Below are 13,379 nucleotides of genomic sequence, written 5' to 3'. Positions count from 1 at the left end.
AAGACTGGAGACCCAAAAGCATTGCACAGCTAGCTCTACAATCAAGCAAAGCTCAGCCTCCGTCTGTCTGTGGAGTCTTTTTATACTCCCTCCAAACATCTTGCGTCCTCATGTCTTGCCTCAGCATGCGTGTCTGTCTCAGCTGACATCACTCTGCCAATCAGTCTGAGTTTGAGGAAGCAACAAAAAAGCTGCAGCATCCCACCAGATTTTTTTTTTTTTTGGTTCTTTTTTTCGGAGCTGGGGACCGAACCCAGGGCCTTGTGCTTCCTAGGCAAGCGCTCTACCACTGAGCTAAATCCCCAACCCCCCACCAGATGTTTTTATGGTATCTTTTTCTCTATGGAGTCCTGAAAAACACAACTCAACTACACAATGTAAGGCGGACCAATACATGCATATTGTTAGCAAAGAGCCCTTCATCAGTCGTCTATTCACGTGCTTGCTTTAGCAGAACACCCTTTCACCCCTGTCTGCTTCAGTGGAACGTTCCTTCCTGAGGCTGCCTTAGTCTGTCACCTGTATCCACTTCAGCTAAATGTTCCTTCCCATGTTTGCCCCAGCAAAACACCACCCACCTGACTTTTCAAAGAACTGTTAAGTTTCCACTTCACAGATCTCTAAGTTGGAGGCTGGCCTGGTCTACATAGCAAGTTCTAGGCCAGCCCAGGCCACATAGTAAAATCTTGTCTTCAAAAACAAAAGGAAGAGCTGCAGTGGCAGGGAGATCTATGGAGATCTCTGAGCTGCAGGCCAGCTGGTCTACAGAGGGAGTTCCAGGACAGTTAGTTAGGGCTACATAGAGAAACCTTGACTTGAAAAACCGAACGAACAAAAAGGAAGAAAAGAAAAGTTTATATTGTGCATCTTTCACTCACCAGCTAATTGGAAGATTTTTGTCCTCATGGTCAGAAATGCTTGTTGGATATGAGTCCCTTCCAGGGAATTGAAACCAGGTTTAAAATAAATGGCCAATTTGCATCAGAGTGCTTACAGGATCGTATTAAATATTAGAGGGTGAGACAATCTATTAAAGGTTGTGTGGTGTATGTGCTCCAAAACAGAGATGGGGACATCTTCGTGGTGGCAGCTACACTCTGCCCACACCTCTTGTTTCTTTGATATTTGCTGAGCCCTGACTGTGGCTGACAAGACATAGTGACAACGCCATATGTTCATTTATCTGTCTGTGCAGCACCTAAGTCCTGAATGTATATCTGGGGGGTTGGGGATTTAGCTCAGTGGTAGAGCGCTTGCCTAGGAAGCGCAAGGCCCTGGGTTCGGTCCCCAGCTCCGAAAAAAAAAAAAGAAAAGAATGTATATCTGGCCCTGAGGCTATAAATAAACAGAAACTACATACTTACTGTCTTTGCACTCATGGAATTCATAATGTGTGTGTGTGTGTGTGTGTGTGTGTGTGTGTGTGTGTGTGTGTGTATTGATAACAAATACATAATTGCCTTTGTGGTGAGCTGATTAAAAGGAAAGGCAGCTGTTAGTCATGTTCAGGCATGTTCATAGTCTACCCTTAAGGTGGATGGAGGCAGGAGGATCATGAGTTGGAGGGTATTCTGAGCAACATAGGAAATTATATGAACACTCACGGCAGCTTCTCCTCCCAAAAGATGTTTGGAGAATAAGGAAGGTGGAGGCGGCTGAAGTTAAGCTGATTGCTGTTTGGGATCGAGTGGGAAGATGGCAACCGGGAAAAAGTCTGATTATGATGTCTTAAATGCGTAGATCTTTCTCTTCTCCCAGGAGACAAAAGGCATCAAGACCAAACAGATGACTTAGAGCCAAGAGGACTCCTTACTTTACAAGTTCAGCTAAAGACAGGGAATCCTCTCTGGGTCCTGTGTGCATGTATTACACTCTTTCATTGGACCCTTCTTATCTGCCGATACCACCTTTGTTAAAATCAAGTCTCCCAGCAATGATGAGGTGGAATGTCATTATCCCCATTTCACACTTGAGTCTCCATTTAGATGACAGAGTTGGTTTTCAGGTTGGAGTCCAGGCCTGGTCACATCCAGAATTGGTTGCTTCCATACATCAAGCTGTATTCCAGGATTTCTGATATTTCAACCTTACGCTCTTTGCTCCTGTTCCATTTTGAATGTACGAAGAACACTCACTGGTTTCTGTTTCAGAAGTCCTGAGTTCAATCCCAAGCAACTTGAGTGATTCACAACCATCTATGACAGGGTCTGATGCCCTTTTTTGTCATGCAGGCATACATGTAAATAGAGCATTCGTATACATAAATAAACAAATCTTTTATGTTTTGTTTGTAATGCATAAGCGTGCATGCCAGAAGAGGGCATCAGATCACTTTATGGAAGGTTATAAACCACCCTGTGGTTGCTGGGAATTGAACTCAGGAGCTCTGGAAGAACAGCAGTGCCCTTAGCCATCTCACCAGCCCCTAAACAAATCTTTTTTTAAAGGCAAAGAAAGTGCAAAGAGAAGCTCGGAGTTCTCTCCGTAGGGAGAGTTTAGAAAGGCTGACTCCTCCACATTTTTTTTTCTCGCCCGGAACTAGAGAGCGAGAGCTTTGTTTCCGGACGAAAAGAAAAACAGTAAGGGACCGGAAGTTGCCTGTATCATCCTCCGTGCTGGTCTCCCAGACCCGGCTGAGGCCGTACCGGACTGCCCTTTCCCAAGATGGCTTCGAAGATTGGTTCGAGACGCTGGATGCTGCAGCTAATCATGCAGCTGGGTTCCGTGCTGCTCACGCGCTGCCCCTTTTGGGGCTGCTTCAGCCAACTCATGTTGTACGCTGAAAGGGCCGAGGCGCGCCGGTGAGCGCGCCCACGAAGCCGTCGAATGCGGTGGGGGGCGGTACGGCCTGTCCTGGGAACTGGGGTGCGGTGATGTTGGGAGAAGTTGGGGGCCAGAAGTCGGAGCACTTAGATCGGGAGGAATTGGTGCTCAGACAGATTGGAAGATGCTCTGGTTCGGCTGTACGACCAGAACTGATGTGGCGGCCCCAGCAGTGAGGAGGGTCTCTGGTTTCTGGGGAGCAGTGAAGATTGCGGGAATTTACAGAGGTCCCCAGACCCTTACTCTCCATTCATTCTGTCCTCCTTGTTCCCTACACTCGATTCACAGGAAGCCGGACATCCCAGTGCCTTATCTATATTTCGACATGGGGGCAGCTGTGTTGTGTGCTAGCTTCATGTCCTTCGGAGTGAAGCGGCGTTGGTTTGCGTTGGGCGCCGCACTCCAGCTAGCCATTAGCACCTATGCCGCTTACATCGGGGGCTATGTCCACTACGGGGACTGGCTAAAGGTGAGCACGTGAACTCTAGAAGAGATTTAGCTTTGGGGAAGGAGCTGGTGCATGTGGTGGGCACGTGTGGTACTCTCAAACGTGAAGCCAGGGGGAAATTGGAGTACTGTTTGAGGCGGTTTTGTGATTATTACAGAACACAGACGTGTCAGACCCACAGAGACCACACAGACCCTTGTAGAGTGTGAAAATGGAGGTCCAGAGATGGAAAATGGACTTACCAAAATCATGCCACAATGTATCGAAGGGACCCATAACCCAGAGTTGTCTGATTCCCCAAATCCTTTAAACCATTAATTTATTAGTCTTAGACAGGTAAAGCAAAAGAGATCTTGAGGATATCTGGTCTACTCATCAGGTTTTATGAAATGTAGTGAATACTAGTGTAGAATTTGTGCCTGCAAATGCAGAAGTTATTCGTTTTGTTTTGTTTCTAGACAGAGTTTCTCTGTATAACCCTGGCTGTTCTGGAACTGCTCTGTAGACCACAATGGCTCAAACTCATACACAGAGATCAGTCTGCCTCTGCCTCCCAAGTGCTGGTATTAAAGGCATGCACTGTCACCGCCGCTGCCACCACCACCAGCAACGCCGGGCTGGCTGTTCTTGTTTTAGTTGGTATAGAGTCAATACTACACAAAAGGAGGAACTCTGGGATTAGGTTTCAAACTAGGAGTGGAGGAGGTGGCAACCTGTGGCATCTTTTTTTTTGGGCCTTGGGCTTCCTAGGCAAGCGCTCTACCACTGAGCTATATCCCCAACCCCAACCTGTGGCATCTTGAGTCCTGCCGCTTTCTGTAGGGCCATGGACAGTTTCCTTATCCCCTCTCAACCCTCAGTTTCTGCCTTGTAAAGAAAGTTCTCTCTCTCTCTGTAGACTACACTTGGAATAGTAAGAGGGTTCAGTGGGACGTGTAGAAGTGGGCGGTTCTATGTTCTTGACAACCAAGAGACATGCTTGCAGTTCTTGACTGGGATTCCTTTTTCCCTGGTCTTAGGTCCGTATGTATTCCCGCACAGTTGCCATCATTGGTGGCTTTCTGGTGCTGGCCAGCGGGGCTGGAGAGCTGTACCGCAGAAAGCCCCGAAGCCGTTCTCTGCAGTCCACTGGCCAGGTGTTCCTGGGCATCTACCTCATTTGTGTGGTACGTTGGGGTTCTCTTGATTGGAGGCACTGTTTCGGAGTGACATGAGCTTAAGCCTGGCAGAATCCAGGCCGTTGGGCAGAGCAAGGCTTTGTGAGTAATTTCTGACGGCTCCTAGATTGCCACAGACAGCTTCTGGTTCCTTCTGAAGGGCTCTCTCATGTCAACATTATTGCTACCGCTTAGACAAGACGTCAAACTGATCAATCAGTCCCAATCCTGAGAATCCAGCAAAGAAGATGTGATTTTTTTTTTCCCCTTGCCTCAGCCTCTAGAGGACTGAGAGAGGGGACAGGGGAGAGGCATGGTGCAGGTCAGCTCTATTGTAGCTCTGCCACCTAGAGCTGATGGGAGCTATGGAGGATGGTCAGGTAGTTCTCCCTGGTGCCTTGGAAGGCCAATGCAGATGAGGACAGAGATAGGCTTCATCCTCTTGACCTCGTCTTAGGAACCAGGAATTACACCCTATGTGCAGAGTTCTCTGTGGGCTTCCGTAGTGTGTATATTTGAAAGTCTGAGTCTCCATCTGATTATGGAGACACATTTCATTCTTCCAAAGCTTCCAGGGGAGTAGAGATCAGCTTTACCTCTCGGGGCCCTATAATCTGAGCGGGAGACAGGCCCTACTTTCAGAGATTTCCCCATCCTGAGAAAGGACTTCGAAGCTGGGCTACAGGGGCTGGCTTGTGGGAGCCGCCTCAGGGAGGCACTCATCCGTTGCCCAGTCTTAAAGGATGCTGTGTTTCTAGGCCTACTCGCTACAGCACAGCAAGGAGGACCGGCTGGCGTACCTGAACCATCTTCCAGGAGGGGAGCTGATGGTCCAGCTCTTCTTCGTGCTTTATGGGGTCCTGGCCCTGGCCTTCTTGTCAGGTTACTATGTGACCCTGGCCGCCCAGATCCTGGCTGTGTTGTTACCTCCTGTCATGCTTCTCATTGATGGCAATGTCTCCTATTGGCACAACACACGGCGTGTCGAGTTCTGGAACCAGATGAAGCTCCTTGGCGAGAGTGTGGGGATCTTCGGGGCTGCCGTCATCTTGGCTACCGATGGCTGAGTTCCACAGAGAGAGCCTGATTCGGGCACAGGGGGCCACCACTGAAGGCCATGTCACCTTCCTCCTTGCTGGCCCAGTTGCTGATTATTTATGCTTCTTGGTTTGTTTGTTTACTTTCTTGTTTTTTGATTTTAATAGTTACATTTTCCCCCCGCCCCTAAGTTTGTGGCTCAGACCTTGGGAAGGTGGGAGCCCGCATCCTAAAGCCTCATAGGGTTGTTGTTTTTTTCTTACCTGTTTTAGGGGAGAACTGAGGCCAGCTGCCCCTCCCCCACATGGCCAGGGAAGGAAGAATCCCTGAGAAAGGAGTAAGGCAGAGCTGGGGCGCAGGTAGGAGTCAGGGACAGAGGAAGATTTGGAAGTAAGCGGATGTGAAAATTCCTTTTGGAACCTGACAGATGCAGCTAAAGTGAACAGTGCTTTTCAGACTAGTGTGTGTGTCTTCACACGTGTGTGTCTTCACACGTGTGTGTCTTCACACATATGGAAGGAGCCCTACAAGGAGGGACAGAGCGGCTGGTGCTACAGACGTCACGTGGGCTCTTTGGGGGTCTGCTGGGGCAGAAACCATCCCAGCTCTCTGACTCTCGCTCTAGAGTTCAGAGCAGGCCCTGGTGTGCTCTGGGATATGCATAGTGGAGCTGGCCTGTCAGGCAGCCTGCTGCTGCATCTATTCCCAGCTTCTTGGTTGGCTGGGCGGGTGGAGCAAGCTCCCATACACCAGACCACACTGTCCTCCAAAAATAAATATTTTTTTTTTTTTTTGGTTCTTTTTTCGGAGCTGGGGACCGAACCCAGGGCCTTGCGCTTCCTAGGCAAGCGCTCTACCACTGAGCTAAATCCCCAGCCCCGCAAAAATAAATATTTTATACAGACATTTTGTCTTTGCTTCTGTTTTCCCCATTGGCACTTTGCCATTGGCTGGGGTTGATTTGGGGATTCTTGAAAGATCATCTTGGATTAAACCGCACTCTGGTCCTCCTATGATTCCTCCGCCACCCCAATTCTAAGAGTTCCCACAGTTCTTCAACTCTCTTTAAAACAAGACAAAGCCACATACTTCCTGGGTGTGGTGTCTCATGTCAGTAACCCCAGCACTTGGGAAGCAGAGGGAGGCACATCTCTGAGTTTGAGGCCAGCCTGGTCTACAGAGTGAGTTCCAGGATAGCCAGGGCTACACAGAGAAACCCTGTCTTAACTTCTCTCCCAAATAGTAAGTAGTAATAATAATAAAAAAAAAAATCGCAAATTGTAAAACATCAGCTAGAGTTGGCTTAGTAGAGCACAGGCCTAGCACACCCTGGGCCCTAGACTCCATTGATAGCATTGAAGAAAGATCCATCACATCCTGAATCCTTACTGTAAATTAGGGGTTTTTCGTTTGTTTTGGGTTTTGAGACAGGGTTTCTCTGTGTGGCTGTTATGGAATTCTGTAGACCAGGCTAGCCTGGAACTCACAGAGATCCCTCTGCCTGTTTCCAAGTGCTGAGATTAATGGTGAATGCTACCACACCCAGCATTCATTTTGTTTTCGAGGCAGCATCTCACTCTGTAATCTAGCCTGCTCTCAGGCTCCTGTTTCCCCGCCCCAACTTCCCGTATGCCAAGGTTACAGGGGTGTCTCTGTGTCCAACTTAGTGTATGTTTTTGGTTTCTCCCTCTGTCCCTTTTATAGCTCATTTTCCCCTCTGCCTGCTTGGGGCTAGGTCTTTTGAAGAAGTCTTTGGCTAGGGCAGCTATAAGCAGAGAACTAGTGTAGTATTACACATGAGGAAGTGGGAGATTTGGAGAAGGTAAGCAACCTCTCCTCAAACCACAGAGCAAACCCAGCTGGAGCGACCTGGCTAGTCAGGTCTGTTGAACGTCCAAACCCAGATGTGTACCCTTGATACACGTAATCCCTAGGGAAGCCAGGCTGCTCTTGGGCCTGTCACTGTCCCTGGTGTGCCATGGTGATCTTATAAAGGCACCCGGTATAGCAGAAAGCGTTGATGGAGGACTGGAGATGTAGCTTGGTTGATAGCCCTGAGTTCACTTCCCTTCCAGCGGGAATAGATCTGACATGGAGGCACATGCTGTAATCTCAGCACTTCGGGAAGCGAAGGCAGGAAGGCAAATGCAAGGCCATCAGTGACATGGTGAATTTCATCCTGCGCGCGTGCACAGGATGAGCTGGAGAGATGTGGTTGAGAGCACTTGTTCAAACATGAGGACTAGAGTTCAAATTCCAGCACTCCCATCAGGTGGCTCATAAATGCCTGTAATTCCAGAGATCTCCAACAGATCTAACATTCCTTTAGCTTTCCTACGTGCCTTCGGATGCACTCACACACAAATAATGCGTTTTAAAAAGTGTGTGGGCATTTTGCACCATGTTCATGCCTGATACCCACTGGGGCTAGGGAAGGGCACCAGATCCCAGGGAAGGGCATCAGATCCCAGGGAACTGGAGTTATGGGCAATTGTGAGCCACCATATGGATGCTGGGACTAAGATCAGGATCCTATGGAGGAGCAGTTAGTACGTTTAACCACTGGGCCATTTGTCCAGCTCCCATAATAAAACCAAGGAAAATGTTTAGGGCTCAGTGACTAAGAGCATTGGCTGTCCCTGCAAGAATCATAGTTTGGTTCCCAGCACCCATGCCACGTGGCTCACGATCAACTGTAATTCTAGCTCCAGGTGGTCTAATGTTTTTTTGCGGGTACCCATGCACATGTGTGCATGCGTGCACGCTCGCGGGCACAAACACACACACACACACACACACATGTAAAAAACCATTTGAAAAAAACACTCAAAAAGCATTGCATGAAAAATCTGGCTTCCTGCCCGGCTGAGGTCTATCAGTCTCATTAAGATGACATATAATCCTACAGTGGGAGAATGGCAAAGTCTGGGCTGATAAGCCAAGGCCTGTTAGTATGCCATTGATGTTATCTGGGATTTTCATCCTAATGGGCGGTGTGTGTGTGTGTGTGTGTGTGTGTGCGCGTGCGCGCGCGCGCCACATGCTCCCGTGCTTCCTACAGTGACAGGCAACCATATGGTTTATGGAGGGTGATTCCTGACCTAGGAGTAGAAGCAACCTTTTGGGGTTGCTGATCCCCAAGTGAGGAGACAATAGGAGTGTTAACTCTCAGGGCCTTCCAGCTCCATCCGGGAATACTCTGGTCCCTGGTCCTTGAGCACTTGTTCCCAGAGGATTACTATCTTTAAAAAGAAATCTTGGGGGCTGGAGAGATGGCTTAGCAGTTCACTGCTCTGCCAGAGGTCCTGAGTACAATTCCCAGCAACCACATGGTGGCTCACAATGTAATGGGATCTGGTGCCCTCTTCTGGTGTGTCTGAAGAGAGCAAAGTGTGTTTGTATACATAAAATAAATAAATCTAAAAGAAAATCTTAAAACATCAACTGGAGGTATAGCTCAGTAGTAGAGCACTAGCCTAGAATGTTCCAGGCCCTAGGTGCTATCTCCACTGTGGAAAAATGATCTCCCTATACCCTGAAGTCCTTCCTGTAATTAAACTTTTCTTAGTTTGTCTTTTGAGACAAGTGTGACTGAATCAGACAAGCATTTTTTGGTTTAATCAAGGCCTCTTGAAGAATTTCGAGACCCAAATGAGTGGCAGATCAGGCAGGCTTAGACTCTATGTAAGACAACAGAGCCTAAAGACAGCCCAGAGGCCATTGACACTGGCCTCCCCTTAAGGTTACCTTGAGTAGAGCCCTGGAAGGCTCTCCTAGTCCCATTCCCCAGGCTGAACATTGAAGGCCATCTGGTTTGACTTTGGAGCAGAGTCTTTAGCTGGCTTCACTCTTTCTGTGGTCGCTCTACTCCGGTGTCCCTCAGCAGACATGGTGCAGCTTCCTCCCCTAGCTGCCTGGGGTCACCCCCAGCAGGTATGGCTTTTGGTCCATCCTGGCTGTCCCAGGATTTACAGGGCCGGTGATGGTGGGTCAGCTGCCTGGGTCAGAAGCTGGCTTGCAGAAGGAGTCTGGCAGCCCTTTGGCATGATTGACCAGTTCATAGGAGTCCCGGATGTCGGCTAGGCCAAACCAGAAGAAGATCCACTGCTTGTTGGAGAAGCTACCATCACTGTGCTTGAAGTACCTGGGTGCAGAGGCAGAGGGGTCAGCTTTGGAACAAGGTTGGTGCTCTCTGCTCACTCCGGTTTTTCAGGATAGTAGCCTACTCACAGGATGCCCCACTAGGACCAAAGGTCTGTCATTTTATCTTAGGCATAGCAGCTGGAGTGGCTCGTGAAGCCTATATTGTCATTTCCCCAAAACAGCAGTCCAGGTTCAGTTAGGGAATTTGCCAGGATCTCACAGCGAGGAAGGTGAGATCAGGGACATCCCTGCTTACCCCCACCCCATAACTTCCCTCTGCCTGGAGCAGAGGGGCTGCTCCTTTGTCCCTTTCCAGTGAGTGGGGGCTGCTGAATGAAAGGGCTGGGTGTTCCCTAGAGACACAGCCCTAGAGCTAGGAGCTTGCCACCCAAGCCTGAGAAGAAGAGCTTGGGTTGAGGCTTATCAGAATCCTAATTGGATGCCACTTGCTTCAGAGAAAACAAAAATCTGGGATAGAAGAATGTCACTAGGTGACCTTGACTCTAGAGGGGTGTTTGTTTGTTTGTTTTGACAGGGGTTGTAGCCCTGGTGGTCCACGATTAGCTTTGTAGACCAGGCAGGCCTTGAACTCACAGAGATCCACCTGGCTCCGCCTCTCAAGCACTGGGTTAAAGGTGTGTGTCACCACAGCCCCAGAGAGACTTTTCTCTGATAGTAAAAGGAGGGAATGCCCAGCTATGCTGTTGGTGAAGCCCGGGGCACGGCTGGCTGGGCTTACCAAGGATTGATGGGGTTGGTGACCCGTGAGCGCCAGAACAACGTTTGCAGGTCCCTCCGAAGGCATTCCCACAGCATCTGTCCGGAACCTTGGCCCTGGCGGCTGGAGCTCACTACAAATTTGTCCAGATACGGGGTGCCCCCTAGTACAGGCTCCACTGTCAGAATGGCTGCCGCGTTGTACCTGACGCAGCGGGAGAGAGGCAGATTAAAACCTCTCCTTGGCCTAAAGTTGCCCGCCCCCCAACCTCTACGGTCCGCTCAGGACCCTCTGGGGCCCCGGAGGCTCACCCCTCAGAGACATAGATCGAGTGTAACCGTGGGCGCAGTGACTCCAGATAGTCTTCTCGGAGTTTCTTGCCGAAGCTAGCGTTGACTAGGTTCACTAGGCGGCCCTGGTCCAGGCTGTCCAGGCTGCGCACACGCAGCATCCGCTCAGCATTTTTAAACAGGGTGCCACAGCCTGGGGAGATTAGAGAGAACGCTTAGATTGGGCCAGAGTCAGGTCCACCGCTAGGTGTGCTTTCTGCCATCTCCCTAGTTCTCAAGTTCCTTACTCGAGTCCCCGCTGTCTGAGTTCTCTTGCCTGCCTCAGGTATCGACAGCATCGGGAAGCCATTGGTGGGGCCTCTCTCTACAGCTTTCAGCCGAGGTGGGGGCGGGAGTGGGGTGGGCGGGGCACTCCTGCTGGCCCTCAGCCAAGTCTTGCCGTCGCTCACCCTTGGGACTCAGCCCAGCCCACCTTCTCACAGATCTCACCCTTGTTACTGAAGAGTTCGGTGAGCAGCGTGCTAGCGGCTGTGATGACTGCGGAGGAGTAGTGCGGCAGGCGGCTGAGCACGTCCACGATGAGCCGAATCTGCTGCCGCTCTTTGGTGCTCAGCCACTCAGCGTTGGTAACAAGGTCAAGGTCGGCGGGCAGGTTCACATTGCTCAGGATCTAAGTCCCAGGAAGAAGATGAGCCTCCAGCAGATACACACCCATATGGAACTGGGCCCAGTCCTATGGACCTCTCTGTGACCACTTAACTTCTATCTCCTCTGCTGGGCGCCGAGGAACAACCCCCCTCTATGATCTTCTGTTAGCTCTTCCTACTCTATTGGCTTGAGAGTAACTGTAGCCTGCTGTGGAGTCATGCAGGGGGACACAGGGCAGGGGGACTCGGTCTTGCCTAGTGTCATAAGGCAACACAGGAGAGGGGCACACCTTCTGACTGGTATCCCGCAGGCCGCCTGAATTATTGAGGAAGATGATTTTGGTGGGCTGCAGAGCCTTGGCCAGAGACGCAGTCACCTCCAGCGAGTCTAGAAGCACCGAACGGCGCGCAGCCGTTTCCCCAATGGGACACAGGATTGGAATGCTGTTGGACTCCAGGCACCACTGCAACAGGTCTGTCTCCACCGCGACGATGCCACCGTAGCTGTGGGCCAGATGTGGTGCTCGAGTGGGCCCAGGGCAGGGCCAGCATAGTGGTCTGCTCTGAGGATGCCAGGGTGGGCTGGGCTGACACTAACCTGGCATGGGGAGCTGGTTCCGCAGCACTCAGCACTGATCCGCCGCCAAAAAAGGGCACAGCAGTAGCCGCGTTGTGCCGTAGTTCATTCACCAGCACCTTGCAGCTCTGAGCAAGCTGTGCCTTAGCTTCCCAGAAGGAGAGACAGCCGGAAGGGGCCGTCGGGGCCGGCAGTCCCAGGACCACCAGCGGCTTCATGTCCATGCGTTGCAGAAAGGCTAGGGCGAAAGCCAGGCGGGATACCGCCTGCGGGCACCCGAACACCTCCTCATCTACCTGTACAAGAGTGGACGTTCTGGGTCACGACACTGGCTCTAAGCCGCATGTTCCTACTCGGGCCTTAGGACTCTCAGTGACCACCTTTTACTCAGGGGCCATTGGGCCCCACTTTTGGCCAACTGCTCCGCCCTTTGCCCGTTGGGTCTTAGCCACCCCCTTATCTAGCACTAATGTTCCTCCCTCGGCTCCTCCCAGCGGCCTTGGACTCTGGGACACCTTGGGGGGAGGGGTAGTGCGACAGTTCAGCCGACTGAACCCCTAACTGCGTTCACGGTGAGAGGCCTTTCTCAGACATCACTTCTGCAGTACTGAGCTTCCCAGCTTTCTCGTTAGCGCCAGGCGCGCTTTTCGTAGCCTCAAGGCTTCCTCCATCCATCCCCAGCACTAACGCAGCACCCCTGCGCTCCAGGTTCGCAGGCACACCCTACGAACGTGCAGAGACCTACGACGTGTTATTGAGCAGCTACCGTCTCCTTGCAGTGACACGACGACACCCGGATAGACTTACCTCCACGACGGCGAAGGGCTTGTCCACCGAATGATAGCAGGTCTGGAATTGTGTGAGCCAGTGCCGTGCCTCCCCCGGGCTGGCACCACACTGATTCAGGAAGGCCTGGATGTCCCGCTGCACCAGTGATTTGCCGGCAGGAGGCGCAGGAGATTCGAGGGGGGTTGGAAGAGGTGTCCACGGCGGCTCCTCGACGGCAGGAGACTGGACACGACCCTTAGTGCCCTCGTTGTCCTCTACGTGAGCCCTGGCAGTGCTGAGCCGGCGTCCCGGGCTGGCGCTCCTCGCCCCGCGCCGCCTCGCGCTGCCACTCAGTCTCCGTGAGCCCCCAGGTCCACCCGGGCTGCGCAGCCTTCTGGCCGCCGCAGCAGATCGCAGGGCTGTGGCCACCCACGCCGTCGCCATGACGACAACTAAACCCACTGGTCTCCCCCACCCACAGGTGACGGTCGGTCTGGAGCGCACAACACTAGGGGTTCTTAACTTGCCGTTGAGCTGGGCTGGATCAGACTCGGGGCGGGGCGGGATAGGAGGCCCGGAGTGGCTTCTGGGTGCGTTTGGGGTGTGGCAAGTCATAGACCAGAGGGTGGCGCCTCTAGACTTCTCTGTCCCTTGTGTGTGGGGGTACTGGAGCCATTAGCGAGGGTCACGAAGGTCAGATTTAGAGTGGTGGAGCTCTTTAATCTGCTACCAAAATGCTGGTTCTAGAAAGCGCTCAGACATCCCAGATG

General features: G+C 51.5%; 2 protein-coding genes across 2 annotated transcripts; one reads left to right on the top strand and one right to left on the bottom strand.

Moving 5' to 3' along the window:
• Positions 1–2,620: 2,620 nt before the first annotated feature.
• Positions 2,621–6,372, top strand: Tmem101 (transmembrane protein 101). Its single transcript, NM_001191650.1, is given in 4 exon segments — positions 2,621–2,801; positions 3,112–3,292; positions 4,291–4,437; positions 5,187–6,372. Coding segments are annotated over 4 exon segments (774 nt in total). The 5' UTR covers positions 2,621–2,664; the 3' UTR covers positions 5,496–6,372.
• A 2,631-nt stretch (positions 6,373–9,003) lies between these two features.
• Positions 9,004–13,127, bottom strand: Nags (N-acetylglutamate synthase). The gene is given in 7 exon segments (NM_001107053.1): positions 9,004–9,610; positions 10,349–10,531; positions 10,639–10,810; positions 11,107–11,287; positions 11,555–11,768; positions 11,863–12,137; positions 12,649–13,127. Coding segments are annotated over 7 exon segments (1,584 nt in total). The 5' UTR covers positions 13,054–13,127; the 3' UTR covers positions 9,004–9,456.
• Positions 13,128–13,379: the final 252 nt, after the last annotated feature.

The sequence above is a fragment of the Rattus norvegicus genome, chromosome 10, assembly GCF_021556685.1.
Source record: "Rattus norvegicus strain SHRSP/BbbUtx chromosome 10, alternate assembly SHRSP_T2T, whole genome shotgun sequence".
Classification (NCBI taxonomy): Eukaryota; Metazoa; Chordata; class Mammalia; order Rodentia; family Muridae; genus Rattus; species Rattus norvegicus.
Note: the sequence above shows the minus strand (reverse complement) of the source record. Positions and strands in the feature narration are given on the sequence as shown.